Source organism: Gopherus evgoodei, chromosome 19, assembly GCF_007399415.2.
Source record: "Gopherus evgoodei ecotype Sinaloan lineage chromosome 19, rGopEvg1_v1.p, whole genome shotgun sequence".
Lineage (NCBI taxonomy): Eukaryota > Metazoa > Chordata > Testudines > Testudinidae > Gopherus > Gopherus evgoodei.
This window is the reverse complement of record NC_044340.1, coordinates 4,960,266-4,981,405: the sequence shown is the minus strand read 5'-3', so window position 1 is coordinate 4,981,405 and position 21,140 is coordinate 4,960,266. Positions and strand designations below refer to the sequence as shown.

The window sequence follows — 21,140 nt, the reverse complement described above, 5'->3', positions numbered from 1 at the left end:
AACTACAGACTGATCAAGTCACCTTCTCTTTGTTAAGGGGTTAAGCTGAACAGATCGAGCTCCTTTATTCTAAATGCATCAAGACGTAATGTGACTAGACATAAAATCATGCAAATATATGTAAATATATTCCAGAATTGTGACTCTCAGACTCCTGACAAGTTGCTATTTTAGCCCCCAGTGTTAAAGTTTTACTCACTGCTGCTCCAGGTGGCTTGTCAGGCATTTTGGGATCTTTTGAGTTAAATGGGCTATAGCCATTTTAAAGGAGTGCAATAACTGCAGAATATTAATAAGACCACACTGGTGAGTGACACATGGAATAGCCGATTTCCAAGCAGCTGCCCATCTATGGAGCAATGACTTGGTCTCAGAATTTTGGGAGTGACTCCTCCCACTGGCTAGTTCCTGAATTTGAGACATTTTCATGATGGAGGAGCAGGAAAAGGTGCTCACCCACATCCTGGATGTATAAACGAGCCAAGCCAGATACACGTGGAAGGTGCAGGCAGAGGCCACTGGCTGGAGTGGTGAATCCTGGGGCCCTGATAGGTCACTCGGTGGCTGCTGTAGCTTCTCTCCACACTCATGGAGAGGCTGACTGTAGGTTCTGGTGCCTGGGAAGGAGTCGCTGGACGTGACAGCCTCTTGGTGCACACACAGGTGGTCAGTGTGCATTGCTCATTGCAAGGTGGACCAGTCACGTGGTGCGTACAGAGATCCAAGTCTGTGGACATTGAATGAATTGGGTGCAATGGGAAGGTCTCTGGGCACAGCAGACACTTCACTCCTGAAGGAAATGGATCACTCAGCCTCTAAAACATAAAGGAAACAGGATGTTAGCGTGTATGGCGGGTGCAGACCCTTGAGGGTCACTAGGCACTTGGCTGCATGACATCCCCTGAGAGCTTGCTCAGCATGCCCATGAAGCTCACATGGCTGGTGGGTGCCATGGTTTCTCGCTGGCCATGGGGTGGCTCTTGGGGGAGATTGGTGCTTGGTCCCGGCTATGGTAAGGAGAGGGTGTGCATGGGGAAGGGGCACAGAAGGTGTGCTGGCCATAATGGCAATTTAACAGAATCACTGGCTATGAGGGTTGCTGGGCAAGGTTGGGAGTTTCAGCACCCATGTGGGAGGCTAAGTGCCACGGAGAGCTGGTCCAGTGCCCATTACACGCCACAACAGGCCATCGGTGCATGGGTTCAGGATCTGCACACGGAAGGACTTGATTATAGCAGCATAAATGTTTGCTAGGTGCTGTGCTTATGCTGCAGTCTCTGGGTGTGACGGGAGCTCCATGCACACATGGCTCAGTTCCTGGGTGCCCCGTATGCCCAGGAGCAGGCCCTGGGAGTGACGGGTGCTCCATGCACACGGGGCAGAGGCCCTAGGTGCCCTGTATGAGTAGAGAGTGCTTACTGGGTGTAATGGGGGCTCCATGCACACAGAGCAGAGTCTTACACAAGGAGCAGTGGCTGGATGTGCCCAGATGTGCATGCAGCCTTGCCTGGTGGACCCTGCATGGGCACTTCCACTCTCCAGGGCATCCAGCTGTGGACTGGTGCCTCTGCTCCCGCTGTCAACTCACTCTCCAAACCCTATTCTACCCTAAATCCCAACACAGGCTGCCTGAACCCAGCCAGTTCACAGGAGTTTTAGCTCCACACCCGCTGTCTACGCCTCCTTGGGCTCAGCAAGCCGAGGGTGGGGGGCTGTGACCTGACAAAGTGCAGCCAGGGGCAAGGCACAGAAGGGGATGCAAAACGTGCCTCCGCCAAGGATTCTTCTCCAGGGGAAGCAACGACATTCAAGGAAACTAAAGGGAAGTGCTTGGCCATTGGCTCTGCTAGAAAAGCCTTTGGATGAGGCTTGTGTGCTTGGAACCGAATAAAACTACTAGGTGGATTGCCACGGTGCTGGTTTGAACTTCTGTTTAATTTACAATGTAAAAATCAACCTCCCCCCCCCCCCACGAAGGTGTCTGCAGACCAGGGACTCAGTCCTGCTGTCAGTGAAATGAAAGTGGAAGGTTACAGCAGCTTGGTCTTAGCTGATTTCTCTTCCCCCCCGTACGCATCACCTCTGCATGTGGCCCAGGCACAGAACAGCCACCCCCACACAAACACTAGTGCAGTTCAAAGTAGTAACAGCCATTCTGGCATTCAGTGCCTCTGACTTGGGGGGGGGGGGAAGGTGAGGGAAGAACAATGGACTACAAGATGCAGTTTAGGTACATTGATATACAGACAGTACTGTGGGGGAAGGAGTCGGGGGGATGAATTGGCCAAAGATACTAGGTCAAACCCTGACCTACAAGAAGCAATACGGCATCTTTTTGTCCCTAGAGAGCAGACAGGACCTTTCATGTATGATCCCGTCCAACAGCACAGGGTACACTGCATCATCTTCAGCAGGATGAGGGTCAGGAGTGAATCTCCGCAGGACTTCCAGCCCTGGGGTATTTCCCGACTTACGAAGCAAATGGTTATTTTGCACAGAACAGCATGAGCCTCCTCGGTGAAGATATGTTACATTCTTTGTTCTCCTCCAAACACATCCTGTTCTGATTGCCACAATGGTTAGACACTTCTCTACGCCAATCAGAAGCACTTCTGTGGCACTACACTCTGTAACTGACCAATCTAAAGAGCAAAGCAAACAATCCAAAAAAACCCCACACTCTTCTGAGAACACAAGTTAAGTGAGATATGAACAGACACCGCCCAAAAGTCTCCCAAAACAGAACCAGGCCACTTAGAAGTGTGACACACCACTGGGCTCAGCCTTACCTGCCTAGCTGGGCTTTCCCTTGGAGCAGGGATCCTTTTCAAGAGCCACAAAGCAAACAACAAAAGCACCACACTGTGTTGGTAACTGTGACCTGCAAGAGCCTTTCAGAAGAAGGTTATGGGCTTTGCTTGGCGTTTTGGGGTCTGGGGCCTGTAACAGATTTTATACAGAGAACGAATGCTTTCCCACAGTCCCTGTAGCAGGACGTATTGCGGGATGCTGGCCGGAAGATGAGGGCAGTTTTGAGTAACTGGCTGTGATCTTATGCAGGAGGCTGGAGGAGGAGGGTACTTGCAGACACAATGGCTAGAAACACGCTCTCTTCAGAAGGCTGGTCTTCCACAGTGACACTGGCACTTCCCTGCTCCACGCTGTCTCCTGCAACGGCAGGACCTTGGGTTAGCTGGGCAGGGCACTAGGAAACAGCTGGGTGAACACCCTGCGGCTGCCTTGTAGGCCTGGCTGGCTACTGGGAATATATGGCACCATTTCTTTGCACTGGTTCCATATCAGATACTGCACCAGTCTCAGGGGCCTTTCAAACCCTTAAGAGACCAGGGCTGGTCCGAGATAGTTTGTCTCTCCCTCCCCTGGCCAATACGATAGCTGCAACTGGGTCTACAGGGGCAAGGACTTTGCTGAACTGAGCCTTTAATTCTCAGCACCTCATTGAAGAGACCGACGGACTAAGGGCAACGCCACAAGTGATTGTGGGGGAAAAGGATGAGGAAACTAAGAACTAAATCAGTGTGGATTGGACATGAAGCACTGGAATGGGTTCCCTAGGGAGGTGGTGGAATCTCCTTCCTTGGAAGTTTTTAAGGTCAGGCATGACAAAGCCCTGGCTGGGACGATTTAGTTGGGAATTGGTCCTGCTTTGAGCAAGGGGTTGGACTAGATGGCCTCCTGAGGTCCCTTCCAACCCTGATATCTATGATTCTATGAGCTAGCCAAGGATGGGGTGGGGAAAGAGCAAAGGCCAAGGAGGAGAGGGACTGTTTAGTGGAAGGGAGACAGTTCGAACTAGGGCAATGAGAGGCAGAGAAAAGGGACTGTTCAGGCCGGACATTAGGAAAAGCTCAGGGAAAGAATGGGAGCCCAATCACCTGCACCTCTGAACATGAGCCGAACAAAATACCGGTAACCAACAATACTCACATCACTTGTCCTTGCAGAGACGGATGCTGCAAGTGTCTCCGGTACGCTCCGCCCTCTCACCACATTTAGTCAGGCTCCCAGGAGGCCACATTTTATGCTGTTCTTTATCTGCACCAGATCTCAGGTCAACTTCTCCATCCGTGCAGGAGGCACCATTCAGGATCACTGACAGTGGCTCCGCCGTTCTGTGACTGTCTCTTCGGTTTGGCTACTGACCCCTCCCCCCTCCCCCTTGGACCTCTCTGTCCTCCTCTATTCTGGCAAGGTCAGACTTCCTCTTGCAGGGCTGTATAGCTCCACTTTCCCCTTCTGCTCTTAGCTGGTCAAGCTTGCAAGGCCTTACGCCCAACTTGTGGCCTGTCTGTCGGTCATGCCATCACTTTTCAACACGGCAGCCCATCAATTCCAGAATTTCAGGGAACGTACTAGGCATCAATGGGCAGACTCCTATTGATTCGGGAGGAAATCTGAAAAAGGAAAGAGGGAAATGGGGTACACACAGAACCTCAGGCTCTAACAGAGCCAGAGCGTCAAGGAGCTCCACAATTGTCTATAATCAAAGAGAGGTTGATGGCACCCTTTACTGCCTTCCAGCATAAAAATCCGCCCCCTCCCGCCCATCTCAGCTCTGTCCAGCCTTCCAAGAGTTAAAATACATGGACATGCTGAGCGTCTGATCTCCGAAAGAGAAAGGAGACAAATAATGTTGGGTGGGGAAGGGGGGACACGTGCTTTGGCCCTGGCATGCGGGAGGGAAGGGGAAGTTGAGGGACCCTGGTATGGGGGGAGGGGTGCACACAGTCATTGACATGGGGTGGAGGAGAATGGATGATTTATGGGAGGGGCACACACAACTCCTGGCAAGGGGAGACTGGGGGACCCTGTCATGTAACGGGGGAAGACTGGAGGGCACAGAGACTCTGCCATGGCAGGGGAAGGGAGAATGGGGAAACAGCCCCAGGCGCGAGGGAGAGAGCAGTGGGAGTTACTGGGAGTCCCTAAAGTAGAGGGGGGCTGGGAGGTGGGACCCAGGGAAGGGTGCATGTGCCCCCTAGCGGGTGCAATGAGATCAGCCAACACAAGCTGTGATGTGCATGACCCTCTAGTATTTCTAGTCTTCATTGTCACATTCTTCCTCCTTCCCTCCTCCACGTTGATCCCATCTGAAGGCTCAGCCTCCCCCACCCCTCATGCTCATGGTTTCTCGGCCATGTCTCTAAAGCTTTAGCTGTAATTCCAGTGCCTACAACTGGTCCACGACTAGGACCAGTTTGCACACAGAAATACACAGCCCTACAATCATGTCGTACACATTCCACATGGAACTTGTAGGCCCTTCCGTAACCATGCTCCAGCCCAGCCTCTGCGTTTTCCTTCAAGGATGTTTCTTCCTGTTGAAACCCGCCAGCATCAAGCCACGTGGCTTCCTCAAGAACTTTTGTAGCAGTCCACACGAGACTGCAGACAGAAGGGGACAAACATTCAAAAGAGTTAACGCCCATCTCAGCCAGTTACTAGCACTGTGCCAGCAGCACCTCACTCGCTCCTACATCGAACGCCTTGGCGTTAGCCCCTTTGTTCCCTACCCTCAGGGAACGTCTGACACTGCATCGTGCTAGCAGGGCTGGAGCTAGTGTGCTAAAAGCAGTAGCGTGGACACTGCGGCACTAGCAGAGGCTCGAAGCAAGGCACCCACCCGACCCCAGCCCAGCTCGGGTGCCCAGCCCAAAACTCCACCGGTACAATAACATCCACACTGCTATCTTTAGCCCTGCTAGCACGGAGTTTGTCTACCCAAGCCGGGAGGCTAACGCTCCCCACTGCAGTGTAGATGTACCCTTTACGGCTACCTATTCTGGAGGACACAGGAACGGCCGTACTGGGTCTGACCATAGGTCCATCTAGCCTAGTATTCTGTCTACCGACAGTGGCCAATGCCAGGTGCCCCAGAGGGAGTGAACCTAACAGGTAATGATCAAGCGATCTCTCTTGCCATCCATCTCCACCCTCTCACAAACAGAGTCTAGGGACACTATTCCTTACCCATCCTGGCTAATAGCTGAACTGAACCTTTCTAAAAAGCAGTCGACTCTGGTTCAGTGAGCGCCCATTCATCAGCTAAGGTAGCATAAGCCCACTCTGGACATCTACATGCTGCACTTGCTCAGCTGTTGAGGACCTTAGCCATTGGTAGAGTGCAATAATGATGAAGACAGAGGGATCTGAAGCGCTTGGCAAGGTGGGCCCATTCAAACAAATGTATTTTAATGCAGCCAAAAGCAAAGTTACACATCTAGGAACAAGAAACACAGGCCATGCCCACAGAAGGGGGGCAGGCATATCCTAGAAAGCTGTGACTCTGAAAAGAATTTAGGGCACACAGGGGACAAGGAATTCAACATGAGCGCCCAGTGCAATGCCATGGCACATACATAAACGACCCTTGGACATACAAAGAGGGTGAATAGCCACACAGAGGTCATTCTCTCTCTCCACACGATATTGATGAGGCAAATACTGCAACCTGGACCTCAGTTCTGGTGCCCACATTTTAAAAAGGATGTTGAAAACTGAAGAGGGTGCAGTAGAGAGCCAAATAAATTATTTAAGGGCTGGGGAAAATGCCTGACAATGAGACCCCAAGGCCTGGTCTACACCAGAAAATTAGGTTAAGTACGTCACTCAGGGATGTAAAAAAAAAAAAAAAAAAAATTCCACCTCCTTGAGCAGCGCAACTAAGCCAACATAAGACCCCGTGTAGACAGTGCCAGGTCGACGGACGAATTCTTTCATCAGCTACTGCCTCTCGGGAAGGTGGATTACCGATCTCAACAGGAGAACCCCTCCGGTTGGCATAGGTAGTGCAAGCTCAAACTGTTATCAAAAAGACATTTGAGCAGGGATTTGATTAAATACAGTAACTCCTCACTTAAAGTCGTCCCGGTTAATATTGTTTCGTTATTAGGTTGCTGATCTATTAGAGAACATTCTCGTTTAAAGTCACGCAACGTTCTGTTATAAGGTTGTTGGGCGGGTGGGTGGAGTGGGGCAAGCCAGTCGTTCCTTCCAAGGAGTGGGGTTGGGGTGCAGGGGCTTGCCCCATTCTGCCTGTCTGGCGTTCCTATCAGGATTGAAGTAAGCAGGTCCAGATGAGCAACTTTGCTCCAGTCATCATCCTCAGCTGCCAACGACAACTGTAGCTTTACCACTCCTGCACACGTGAGAGGCATTTTAGTGCCTGGAAAGCCATGGCTGCTTAACCTAGTCTAAGGTTTCAGATTTACTAGGGTGTGACTTTGGCTACCTGGCGCTTCAGTGTATCCTATTACTGTTATCTTACATCTCTGTGGCATCTGGCACTTTGCAGATTCTTCCGCCAGCTGCAACACCAACCCTGCACTGCAGTAAGGTAAGTTTTTTTTTTTTTCTTCTGTCGGTCAGATGCAGCGGAAAGGCCCACTCCTAAGAGATTCTCAGCATCTGGGCCACATGCACGTTTACGTGATTTCCACATGGACGATGTATACATACCTAAACACACAGGGCAGGAGAAACAGTCAACAAAAAGGCAAGTGTTACTAAAAACAGTTGGTTACAAGCTCTCCACCTACATAAGCATTTCATAGCAAGTGTCATATTATTTTAAAATTAAAATATATTGAATACATTCTGCTTATTGTTCATATGGGGCAACACTGGGGGAAGGGGAGACCATGCCAACACACTACCTCTTGTATTAGCTAGACTGTTGCAACTGGGCTGGAGGGCGTACAGACAACAGGGCAGCAAGGTAGGATCTGAGTGGAACCGAAGAGCACCCCAGTACTGCTCAGGCACACTAACTGAAGGGGCCAGGTAGAGAGCTGGGCCTCAGTGCTGCCATTAGCTATTCTCCAGTCTGACAGAACAGCCTGAATTGAAGTGAAGTGATGTGGGCAGAGGCGTCTCCAATATTAGCACTGAGATGGTGCAGTAGCACCAGTACTCGGAACATCTGTGCAATGCTCGGTGCCCCAAACGCTGTACAGTGTTCCACGTGCCTGAACCACCAATATTCTAATGCAGACAGGGCTTCAGAGGTTGACCAGGCCTCTTACCACACTGTCTCATTTCATCTTAGCTCATCCACCATCTGAATTCACACCTCAAACTCCCCAGATTAATGAATGATGCACTCAAACTCACAATAACTGGTTAATGTACTTATTACAAACTCACTACTGTCTTAGTAGTGCTGAATAAAACCATCACACACGCTTACACACACGCTTACACACACACACACACACACACACACACACACACACACAGAGCTATGTTGTTGCCTTCACGGGAACTGGCCTAGCAGAATCACAGTAAATTCCCTCCTACGCAGACATTTGAAAGAAAGAATTAATGATAATTCTGAATCAAAATCCAGTAGCTAAATGGACCACTATGGTCCAGATTAGATTTAGCAATTCAACACCATAATTGCAAGCGCCCAGCCGGCGTACACAAGATTTACACATGCTCAGCTTTCTACAGCATCACGTACAGCCAGATTTATAATCTTTTACCTCCTCCGCCTCACAAACAAAACAAAACAAGCACCCAGGATGGAAGGATCGCTCCAGCCTATGGAACAAAGCCCAGGTGCAGGTTCCCACAGGTATGATTGGTAACCTCAAACAAACTAAACATGCATATTTCTATTACAATCCCGTCCAGGGAAATCAGGTTTAGTAAGAGAAACACATTTCTAGAAGTCCATACGTGTTTGGTTTTCTTTTTATTAGGACTGACACATTCATTGTATGTCACAACTTCCACGGATCAATGAGTTTTAGAAAAATCAAAGTGCCAGCACCAGCCAGCAGAATGATGGGGCTTATATAGTAACAGTTTTGAAAAGGCATTAAATGTTTACTCCCCCCACCCCCATAACCTTCCCCTTCCCTTCCTCCCCCCCCCCCCAAATTCTCACAGCTTTGATTGTATTGATAAGCATGGTTTGACAAAATGTTTCCCGGCTGTCAGGTTATTCTCACTGCCACAAAGAGGCTAACTAGAACTCAAAAAGGCCAGGAATTACTTTAATGGTAAAAAACCAAAAATAAGAGCTGGTATGGCAACACTACTAGTAAAGTGGGATACATCACAGAAACAAGAGTCTTTGCAGGCAACACTGGTCGGAAATAGTAAAACACTTGATGGGTGAAAAAAGTGAAACTCTAAATTATATACAAGAGTAGCTAAGGGTGGCATTGAAAAACAGTCTCATTTAATGTGACCCAAGGTTTAACTTGCCATTATCTATTGCTTATTTATTCAGATCAGTAATAACACTTTATATAGAGACAGATGTGTAAAAATGAAACATTGTGGAAAAAACAGCTTTTCATATGAAATGCGAAGTATAAGCTCTGTCCAATGTGGAATGTACCAACACAGTCATTTTTACAAGGCTCTCCTTCTCTTTATAAAACCAGTTGACTTGCCAAGCAAGTCAGCTGCCTATTTTACTTGCTCAGGACAAGTTGTTCTGAATCATTTGCAAGCATCTTTCACTCTGAAGTTCATTTTCACTCTGAAAGTCTTACTTGCCCCACTGTGAACAGACAGGATCCGTAAGCGTCTGCTAGCAACATGGAAAGGAGGCAGGAGCCCTAATCCTTATGAAGGACGAGATTCAGTTGTTAAACTTCAATGGGTATCCAATGGCTTTTTCCAGGCACTCTACCAAAGAGCCAGCAGAAAGAAAATCCCTCTCCACTTCCACAAATTTGATGTAGATGGATTTAGGCGATACCCCTGGTTCTACGATGCAGTTCTGAGATAAAAACCCATTGATTCCAACCCACTCTTTGCTGAAGGTTTTGGTGTTGGCCTGAAAATGTAAAAACAAGCATTGCTGGAGAGTTCTAACCTCAGCAATGCCAAGGTAACAATAGATAATTCTGGCGGACTCCATCTCCACCCTGAGAGAGGCCTGCGGTGAAGGGACATCTACCTCCCCCTGAGTCTCCTTCCCAGGATCTGTGCCTCGGCGGTCTGCATGAGGCGAGTGGGGTTTCTCCTGGCAATCTTCATAACCAATGGCATACAGGCCAGGGCTTTTGGGAATCCCCCCTGGTAATAAATACTGAACAACATTTCTTCCCGTTGGTTTAGAATGAGCTATAGGAATCCAGTCAACTTCCATATGCAGCTCCAGGCATCTTGCTTCGCTAATAGTAATCTCTAGGAATTTATAGTAAACGTTTTTCCAGTTCATTTTCTGTACTCGTGTCATGATGATCCTGCCCTCTGGCTTCTCTGAATTGAAATATTCCCTAAGCCGTTTGCCAAGAGGCACCTGGGAACTGATCTCAGCGTAGTGATAGCGAATATCCTCCTTCCAGCGTGTGTTATAACCAATGCCAAAAATGGCTAGTTTGTTAGAAAGATGTAGCCTGGAGAAATCTGTCCAGCTCTGAAACAGCTCCCATTTTAACTGGACGGATTCCAAGATTTGCACAATGTTCTGCATGACGTCTTGCTTCCTAGAAAAATTAACACAAATGTAAACCATAAGATGGAGTTCAGCTCAAACTGGAGATTTTTTTTTTTTAAAGTTTTACTCAAGTTTGAAAGAGCACATCAACTTTCAGAAAAACATTAACCAAAGCAAGAGCAGCTATCTGAGAAACTGGTGGCCAACTGAGAAAAGGTGGCCACCAAAAGTGTCAGTTAGCCCTAATTTATAGAATTAATCATTAGCATTTAACTCTTTCAAAATGCTTTAGAAATGTCTTCAAAGGCTTCGTGAAGCAGATAAGTATTATTCTATGTTAATACAATGACAAGAATGGGCATTTAGTTTCCTAAAATTCAGAAGCCTACAGGAACATTTAACCTAGACATATTACACACAACATACATGTGTTCTAGAACGCTCTATCATCAGTTAGACACTTAACTCCCACTGAAATCATCTTCTTTTAAGATCTGCTCTAGGATTGGTCCTGCTTTGAGCAGGGGGTTGGACTACATGACCTCCTGAGGTCCCTTCCAACCCAGATATTTTATGATTCTATTAATTATTTGAGGGAAGTTCTCTGGCCTGTGTCATACAGGAGCTCAGATTAGATGATCATAATTGCCCCAGCAGGCCTTGGAATCTATGGGGGGGGGGGAGGGAAAGAACAGTGGGAGATAGGCATCTAAATACCTTTTAAAATGTAGCCCCATGACGCATTATATACACATTCTATGCAGAGAGGCCAAGCCAATGTTCCAGTATGAATGTTATTACTTTTCTATTTATTTAATCTTGACACTGCCGTAAATTTTTATCATTTAATGTGTCTTCCCTTTCCCCCAAAACACAAACCAAAACACACACACAAGCCAAACAAAACAAAAAATCAGAACTATTTAAAAAAAAAAAAAAAGCAAACTAGATTCTCTGCTGACAAGCATAATTTTCTGCAAAAGCTGAACGGCAGTTAAATCAGAAAGAAGAAAGTACTTTTCCCTCACTGATGTATTTCAAGTTCCACTTTTGTGCAAAACTTCATCACCTCCACCCCTCAATCATATTCTCGTGATAACAATGCAAATAGGCAGTGCAAGAACAAAACAGTTTAACTTCACTGACTAACAGTGCTTTTGAGCAAACGTTCCTGTGCTGCTATGGACCGAGAGTTACGCACTCAATACTACAACCTGCTAAGATATTATTTGTGCACGCTCAGCTATGTAATTTGAAACACCGTAAGCTTAAACATTAAGCTTTCCCCAAACTTAGCCTTGCAACTTCTTCGGTGAGGTTCATAAGTATGGAATTGTGAAGTTTCAACAATTTGACTTCAGCTTATAAAAGCAAACAGAACTTTTTCTTAAACCAAAAAATTTTTTTCATGCTCCCATAATTCAAAAAAAGCGACAATGAATTTTGCACAAGCGTTCCAAAGAGCGTTTACTTCTGGGCCAAGACTAAGCATGTGGGACATTTCAGCCAAAATGGAAAGCTTGAGAATATTCCAAGCAACCAGAATTTAAAAAAAAAAAAAAAAAGTTTAAATGACTGTCTTACCATAAATACACTGCCTTTCCTATTATCTTAGGTTCTTACTTCTCAGTGACTGTACTTTGATTTTTTCTCTGTTAATCATGACTAAAAAGAACAAACGTCTTTCTACTTTTGCAACTCCCGGTTGGTTTCCTGACTTTGAATGAACTAATCACTGAACTGAACTAGCTGAATAAACTGAAATGAAGAAAATATTCTCTCTGCTCTGCAGAAGAAGCTACTACTTTGTAAAAAGCTGCTTTAATGCTTCAACAAACTCTGGTCCAGCGGTTTGACTTTCTTAGTACATGTTTGCTACCAATTTTCAAGTTTATTTATTTAATGTAAATGATTTAAATATGACATCTTCATTTCAGTTTATTCAGCTAGTTCAGTTCAGTGACTACTTCATTCATTCATTCAAGAAACCAGTTGGAACTTGTAAAAGCAGGATAGCTAGTTTTCCTCTTCCTCTCCCACACAAAAAACTTAGATGCGAGAAGACAAGCTCTACTAGTACTAAAATCTTGAAAGTAATCAGTTCATTTAGCTACAGATAACTCCTTTGTTCAATTAATGTTAGTTTTAAATAAAAATAATGTTTGAAACACTTCTATAAACTTTCTTTTGTTTCCAGCACACTTAAGGTAATTTTAAATGTGGTTTCTTTGGACTGATTTTGAATTTCCAAATAGTGTCTCACAAATTGCAAGTAATCTATTAAACAAATGCATCATTCAAAAAAATTAACCATCTAAATCAATGCAAGTTAAATTATAATTGCCTAAATAAATATGTATATAGATATAGTGTATCCTCTTGGTTAGTAAAAAGAAATACCAATTAGCGTAAAGACTATATTTAGTTGGAAGTCATGTTTTAATGGTTATCAACCTTTCTGTAGAAAAACTACAAAGTACAAATGCAAAACATGATTAAAATCAACGTTTCCTGCTTACTGACAAAATCATGGTTACAACTGGTGATTTAAATCAATTTGATTAAAATTAATCCACCCTGTTCGCTAACAACGTCAAAGCAAATACCAATAAGAGAATTTGTACTTTTATAACTAAATTAGCCAAGTCTATCTGCACACATCTGATGCAAGCATGAGCAGCTTCACACAGGATGATGAGAAAGGCACTCATGGCACTATAGGCACTATTTGTCTCAGGAGTAAAGAAAAGCTAATAACATATCAGAGCCACAAGCAGGTGTTACAGCTCTTTCGGTAATTGAGAAATCCATCTCAGTTCGCTAAATCCCATTTGCAAAACACATGCCATTTTAACTCTTCTCATGCTTTTATCACATGCAGTGAATTTGTATTTGGTCCCCTGCAGTAGGGCACAAGCAGGACAGAGTGTTTTGGATCCAGTGGCCATCTCCTTTCTCTGCCAGCATGGGGAAATTCTCTTCTGATTCTTCAAACTTGCAGAGAATAAGCGCTCTTTCTGGAGGGCTCATGAGTGCTCTCCCTTCTCCTAGAAAGCACAGAGTCTCTACTTCACCTCCTATGGAGAAGAGAGGTACTGCAGCAATGCATTCTGGTGTGCAGGCCTCGCACACGTGTCCCTTAGTTACTACAGGGCTGGGGATAAAAGGAAGGGACCTCTTGAAAACAGGTGCAGAGAAAGGTGAGACCATAAGAAATGAAGAGGAGAAATGTAGCATTAGAAGGGAAGGAGACTGAACAGAATAATGGAAGGAGAAAGCAAAGTCTGCTAAGAAAAAACTTAGACCAACTGGCTAAGCATCAGTTCTGCAGAAACGGACCTGGGGATTACAATGGACAAGAAGCTGGATATAAGTCAGCAGTGTGCCCTCGTTGTCTAGAAAGCCAATGACATATTGGGCTGTATTAGTAGGAGCATTGCCAGCAGATCGAGGGAAGTGATTATTCCCCTCTATTTGACACTGGCGAGGCTACACCTGGAGTATTGTATCCAGTTTTGGTCCCCCCACTACAGAAGGGATGTGGACAAATTGGAGAGTCCAGCGAAGGGCAATGAAAATGATTAGGGGGCTGGGGCACATGACTTACGAAGAGAGGCTGAGGCAACTTGGGTTATTTAGTCTGCAGAAGAAGAAGAAGAAGAAGAAGAATAGTGAGGGGGGATTTGATAGCAGCCTTCAACTACCTGAAAGAGGGTTCCAAAGAGGATGGAGCTAGGCTGTTCTCAGTGGTGGCACATGACAGAACGAGGAGCAATGGTCTCAAGTTGCAGTGGGGGAGGTGTAGGTTGGATATTAGGAAACACTATTTCACTAAGAGGATGGTGAAGCACTGGAATGGGTTACCTAGGGAGGTGGTGGAATCTCCATCCCTAGAGGTTTTTAAGGCCCAGCTTGACAAAGCCCTGGCTGGGATGATTTAGTTGGTGTTGGTCCTGCTTTGAGCAGGAGGTTGGACTAGATGACCTCTTGAGGTCTCTTCCAACCCTAATATTCTATGAAACTATGCCTCTGTGTCAGAGAGAAGCAACATCAATTCTGGAAAAGCCAACCTGGGGCTGTGAAGTGTCATGGAGAAGAATCAGCAAGGGAGAGGCTTAACAGGCCAGTGGCTAGAGTACTAGGCTACCCTCTAGCAGCTCTGGGTTCAACTCCCCCCTCTGCTACAGATTCCATGTACCAGCTTGGGTGGTGGAGGAGCTATGATGAAATGAGACAGCCTCAGCTCCACATCTATAAAAATGGGGGTAATAGCATTTCTGTATAAAGACACTGAAAACTGTGAGGCATCCAGATACTACAAAAGACAGAGTAAGGGGAAATGGGGGGGGGAACCTAAATCCTCGCCTTAGGCAGTTCTTTGGACATGCGTTATGCAATCATACTTTTTCATTCAAAAAAATATCTGAGAATTTAAACACAACTTGCTAACCACTTGGTTTTGAATTTCAAACCCAGCGTGTACACCTAGTAACATGATCTGTACTCCGTCCTCACACAGGCATCTCTGACTACCGACATTCCATATTGCATAGGCTAACAGGACTAGGATGTGTTTTCCGGCTGCAGATCAATAATGTTTCTATAGCTGAAACTGGTATTTCAGCAGTGGAAAAGGGATATGCTGGCTCAGGAGAGCTCTCAAAAGGAGAAGGCAGAGTCCCTGATCAATCATTTCCTCCGGCAATATATTTTAAAACGTTGCCATTTTCCACCTTTGGCCACTAGTTACAAAAAAACCCAGAAAACTCCATTTACTTTGCAGATTTTTCCTCATGTATCTCCACAGACTTCAGGATTTAAAGAGCTACTGCTGCCTCCCTGAAAGCTTCATAAATATTCTGTTGAAAAAGGAAAATACCAGATATGCAGACCATCCGTCCATCAAGGCAGCTGGCATAGAAATTCAGGGTTAGAGTACAGCTGGCAGAAACCACAGCATTGCTCCAGTGAAAACAGTGGTACCATGCCAATTTACACCAATTGTGGAGCTGGCCAAGGCTCTTTATTCTGAGCCTGGGCCAGCTCCGCAATCTATTATTGGCTTCTCCAGGATGAAGAACACCCCACTGAAGGCTACACTCCCCACAAGATCAGAGTCTCGTAACATTTGTAATTTGGGGCTGTTTCAAGATCGCTTTGCAGTTGAAATGAAGGCGACAAGCAGCAGCCTGTGTATTAAGTAGGCCTCAAGGCCAAGAGAGCATCACTCCACAAACCGCAGACAAGTGCGACTGGGTGAAACTCAAGGTGGTACTTCTAACATCTAAAGCCCTACATGATCTGGGTCTAGGTTACTTGAAGCCCCCTTTTCACCCAGTGGCACACTGCCTCAGGTGACTCAGCAGAGGTGCTTGGGAACTACAGCCCCTCTTCTACAATCAAGAGGAAGAGGATCTTCATGGAACCTTGCAGCTCTGGAATTCTCCTCTTCTGCACCATCAGAGCCCAGATTTGCCAACGTCTGTCTGAGCTACAGAGGCCATCTTTTTTCTCCAGATGTTTGGGCACAGGATGGGTCACAGGCTGGAGGGGTAGCACGATGGCCAAGATGAAGGATAGTGGGAGCACAATTCACCATTGGCCTACACTTTGTGTCATTTACAACAGTGCAAAGCAAATGCATTTATGGCACTTTGCACTGGTGGGAGTGATGACATGGCAATGAGGACACAGACTTTCCTTATTTTGCTAGAGAGTGCTGGAGAACTAACTCCATTAGGTAAGAGCAGGACACGGACTTTTAACCTAAACTGGAGCCTAGGATAGGCACTCATTGAATGTCTTACAAAGCACATGCCTCTACTGAAGAAGACCTCAAGTAGTTGCAATGCTCTGGTTATGCACAGGAAAACCATTAGCCTTTTGACAATTATATACCAACTGTTCACTGATTTCATAGTAAGCATTTGCAAATGTAAGCCTTAAAGCTGCGCAGGTCAGCCAGGACTCCGTCCACAGGGGACATAAGCTGGGAATGGGTGCAAGAGGTGATCCTGCCCCTTGCACTTTTAGAATAGTGAATGGTGCCTGGCTGATAGCCATAGAGGTCAAGCATTAATTCACACTCCAGGGAACGGGAGTGGCACTTTCCCACATTACCCTCCCCTGACCTACCAGGGCCAATTCCAGGTGAGAGGGTAGTGTATTCCCAGCTCCATTCAAGCTTTGGCAAGTCTGTGAACAAGGGGGGGGGGGGGTTGATGCAATTTTGGTGGAGGATTTAATGATGCAACAGCTCTGTTAAGAGTAGTCTGAGATCACTCATTTCACAGAGCACTTAACAGCCAGCACAGCAGTGGCTTTAGGTCATTAACATCCAGTGCATCTCAACCACACATCAAGAGCAATTACACTATAAACGCACTATAATTTCTGGACTGTTTTTTAATCAACATTTTATTAAGTGCAGCTGAATTACTAGAAAGCCAAGGAAAGAACCTGCTGAAAAACCACAGGAACAGAGTTCGGACTCAGCCAGCCGTTTGCTAAGAACACCTATTGTGCTAGTGCTCCATTCTCATGCTAGAAGCACTGCTAATGGTGGTTTCTTATTTAAACAGTCTGGTGGAGTACCTGGAACTGCTCATGGTTAGCAGCACGAAACAGGAGGATAAAGATGGGAATACTGTAAAGGTGCATACGTATTTATACAAGATACACATTTATATTTACACATGAAAGACTATAGCATACAAGCCTGTACTTTTTCAATGGATAAAGATGGAAAGACAGCCTTCTATATATGGCTTTGCTGTTGGTTCTTCAGATTCCAAGCCTCAGAGATGCTGAGCAGCACTGTGTCACTTACAGCTTGGAATATGCCATCTCAAACTTTCACTTTAGACATTTGGGACTGTAAGTTCATCATCTTCTAGGGACAAGACAGACAAGGTGACATTATAATTGGCTGTCTTATTAAGTACATTGCTGTCTGAGTACAGAGTTATGCTGGCAGCAGCATTTATACATTTATTTGTTAAAAGGCAGCTGACAGCCTCAATGTTCTCTTAGAGAAACACTTCTGTTCAAAACCCGATAAACCAGAACTTGTAATTTTCAATTGAAAAGTGGAAGAGACAGCTTAGAATAAAGTCTCCTGTAAAATAGTATTATACAAGGTGATTAATAAACTAATTTCAGATGAATTCAAATGGAGACTGAGGCTCCTGGTGAAAAAACCATCTCTTGTAACAGGCCAGTGCTAGCAGGCACAGGCATGACTTCACTTAGGGGAGTGACAGGTAAAAAGGAGCTTTAGAGAAGCAGCAAGGATTGCCAAGGACACAATCACCAACCCAAGCACTCCGAAAGCTACAAGGATGACGGAAACTATTTTGACATCTAAAGTTTGACATTTCCCTGAGGCTTAGATGGCTCAGCAGCGGTTCCTTCTAACCTAGGGTTTCTACGATTATATCCAGCATCTCAGTCTGACTTGAAGTCTTAAAACCAATAGGGAAGTTATAAATAAGAATCATTCAGTTTAAAAAGCTGTGATGTACCAACTACTTGTGAATTTCAGATACTGTAATAGCGATCATATGTGCAGTCCAACCAGAGAAAAGTGCGCTACACTGCAACTGCTTCCCCAACCGCTTTATAACCGGGAATTAACCCTTCGAACAGCCGGTGAGGTAGGCCAGTCGGTGACAGATAGGAGTTCAGTAACTTTCCCAAGGCCATGCAGCAAGTTAGCAGTAGAGCTGGAATTCCCAACTGCATGGCTGCTGCTAGGACACTGATGGTGGAACAGCTCTGTCTCTTGCTGAAATCTTACATGATTCAAATGAGTGGCGATTCAACGCTTGGTGGGAGTTTTAAAACAAACCATTTCTGTACAAATCAGACTGCAAGCAGCAGAGGCTAGCTCAGCTGTTTCAGTGAAGGAGCCAACATCTTTCAAAGCTCTTTATTTTTGTCTCACAAGTGAATAAAAATAGCAGAACAAGTTCTTAAATATTTCCCCACTTCATTTTATTCTGAGACTGTAGGTCATGGAGTCAACAAGTTCCAATTCTTATGATAGTTGGGCCTGTATTAACTAAAAATAGGGTCCCACTGCATGTCAGACTTCACATACAGGGTTCCAAACAGAGCAGAAAGCTAACACTGCTCGATCACATGTGTATTTCCTACCCTGTGATCCTGTTGCAGGTACTGCAAAAAAAAATTGAGGAAGCCAGTCCTAGGCACTATGCTGGTCTAGTAAGAGAAGCACAAGCAAGCTACGCCATAAATGCAGTACAGCTTGGGGTAAAGATATTATAGGTCCAACTGTCAAAGCTAAGAGACAGAATGCCTTATGGACAGAGCAAGGGACTATGGGAGGACTCCTGAATTCTACCACAGACATTCTTAACTTGCTGTGTAACCTAGGACAAGCCACTTCACTTCTGTTCCTTACTTCCCACCTCTATAAAAGAGCTTGGAGACATTTACTGTTTGAAATCTTAACATATCAAAAGAAGGTCTAAATTAGCTGTTACCACTTAAGAAAGAGCTTGGAGTCCTTGTGGATAGTTCTCTGAAAACATCCACTGAATATGCAGCGGGAGTCAAAAAAGCAAACAATGTTGGGAATCATTAAGAGAAGGATAGACAATAATATTGTCTCTATATAAATCCATGGTATGCCCACATCTTGAATACCGCATGCAGATGTGGTCACCACATCTCAAAGAAAGATATATTGGAATTGGAAAAGGTTTAGAAAAAGGGCAACAAAAATGATTAGGGGTATGGAACAGCTGCGGAGATTAATAAGACTGGGACTTTTCAGCTTGGAAAAGAGACACCTAAGGGGGGGATAGGATAGAGGTCTATAAAATCATGACTGGTGTGGAGAAAGTAAGTAAGTGTTATTTACTCGTTCTCGTAACACAAGAACTAGGTGTCACCAAATGAAATTAATAGGCAGCAGGTTTAAAAACAAATAAAAGGAAGTATTTTTTCCACACAACACACAGTCAACCTGTGGAACTCCTTGCCAGAGGATGTTGTCAAGGCTGACTATAACAGTTCAAAAAAGAACTAGATAAGTTCATGGAGTATAGGTCCATCAATGTTTGCCAGAAGCTGGGTATGGGTGACAGGGGATGGATCATTTGATCCTGTTCTATTCATTCCTTCTGGGGCACCTGGCACTGTTGGAAGACAGGATACTGGGCTAGATGGACCTTTGGTCTGACCCAGTATGGCCATTCTTATGTTCTTAAGTCAAGAGAGGCAGCCAAGTCAGTGTGACGAATCATGTATTTACACAACTGGCTTAGTGAAGAGAATATATATTAAACCTACGCACCAGGTCCCTCTACTGGAACACAGTGCCCAAAGTGGAGCTATTCTGTTAATTCACAGAACAGGGTGGAAGCAATATACCATTTTCCTTGCTTCTACAGGCGGTTGATGGGAATGGTGTTTTCATGTATGTACGTGTACAGCCACAAAGGCTTAGTCAGAACCACCAGTGCCCAGAAAGTGCCATACTAATTCCAATGTATGCGTCCTATGGTTCAGCGACAAGTCTCCTAGAAAGTTACCCCTCGTTAGCTGCATTGATTTGCTCCACTTCAAAGGGCCAATGTCAGGGAAAAACCCCACCACACGTGTTATGGTGTGTCCTTTCACTGTAGAACTGTAGAAGGGGTATAAAGGCCTTAGGACACCACACAAGGTACACTCTGTGGAATTTCCCCCCAAGCTTCCCTAAAAGGAGAAGTGCATAGATATGGCACAGCCCTCTAGATCTGCAGAGCAAAGAATCAGCTCCTCCACGCTACTCTTACAGCTCCCTTTGGCCATGGAAGTATGCTACTGCTGGATCTGTCCCACCTGTCTCTGATAAAAGCAGTCATAGAATTAACATCTACCTGAAATTCAAGCTCAACCTCCGGGGTCTGCAGGGGAACATCCCCCAGTCTCACTTCCCTAAAATCAGGGCTATCCCAGAGGAGCAGAGTAGACACAGGTCTTCTCTGAGGGCTGGTCTACACTACGGGGGGAAAATCGATCTTAGATACGCAACTTCAGCTACGTGAATAACGTAGCTGAAGTCGAATATCTAAGATCGGATTACAAACCCGTCCTCACCGCGCGGGATCGATGTCCGCGGCTCCCCCTGTCGATTCCGCAACTCCGTTGGGGTTGGAGGAATTCCGGAATCGATATAAGCGCACTCAGGGATCGATATATCGCACCTAGATGAGACACAATATATCGATCCCCGAGCAATCGATTTTAACCCGCCGATACAGCAGGTAGTCTAGACGTAGCCTGAGCCGGGACGGGGGGGAAGGAGAATACCACATTGGCTTTCCTCCCTTCCTTCCCTGGGTACTTTAAGCTGACCTATGGAATGGAAGAGAGGCTAGGGCCAAGAATTAGGCTCCTAAACATGGGCCACCTACTTAGTAGGTAAGTAGGTGGCCCAAGGACCCTATTTCACCCATTTTTTAAAAAAAGGTTTGACCTATGCCCTGATTCAGAAAAGTACTTAAGTATGTGCCTATCTTTAAACATGTGATTAAGTCCAATGATTTCAATGGAATTACTCCTGCTTAAATTAAGCATGTGCCCAAGTGCTTTGTGGACTCAGGGCCCCAGTGTTCTGTCATATAGTTTAAGAACATTGGCTATTCCTAATACATGATTAAAAATAAAATTATCTAGTTTTCCATTTATGTAGTTTGTTTTGTGC

At 45.5% G+C, this 21,140-nt stretch overlaps 1 protein-coding gene across 3 annotated transcripts in view; it reads right to left on the bottom strand.

The window, feature by feature from the left end:
- Window positions 1-56: 56 nt before the first annotated feature.
- Window positions 57-21,140, bottom strand: part of MSANTD2 (Myb/SANT DNA binding domain containing 2) — a 43,399-nt gene continuing 22,315 nt past the window's right edge. For 2 of the 3 annotated variants that reach the window (XM_030538257.1, XM_030538258.1), the window contains one exon: window positions 8,909-10,472. In XM_030538257.1, coding sequence (XP_030394117.1) covers window positions 9,620-10,472 — 853 coding nt within the window. In that variant the 3' untranslated portion in view covers window positions 8,909-9,619. Of the gene's footprint in view, window positions 816-3,948; window positions 4,416-7,288; window positions 7,480-8,908; window positions 10,473-21,140 lie in introns of those variants that run through there. The other variant, XR_003997207.1, reaches the window with a different exon arrangement.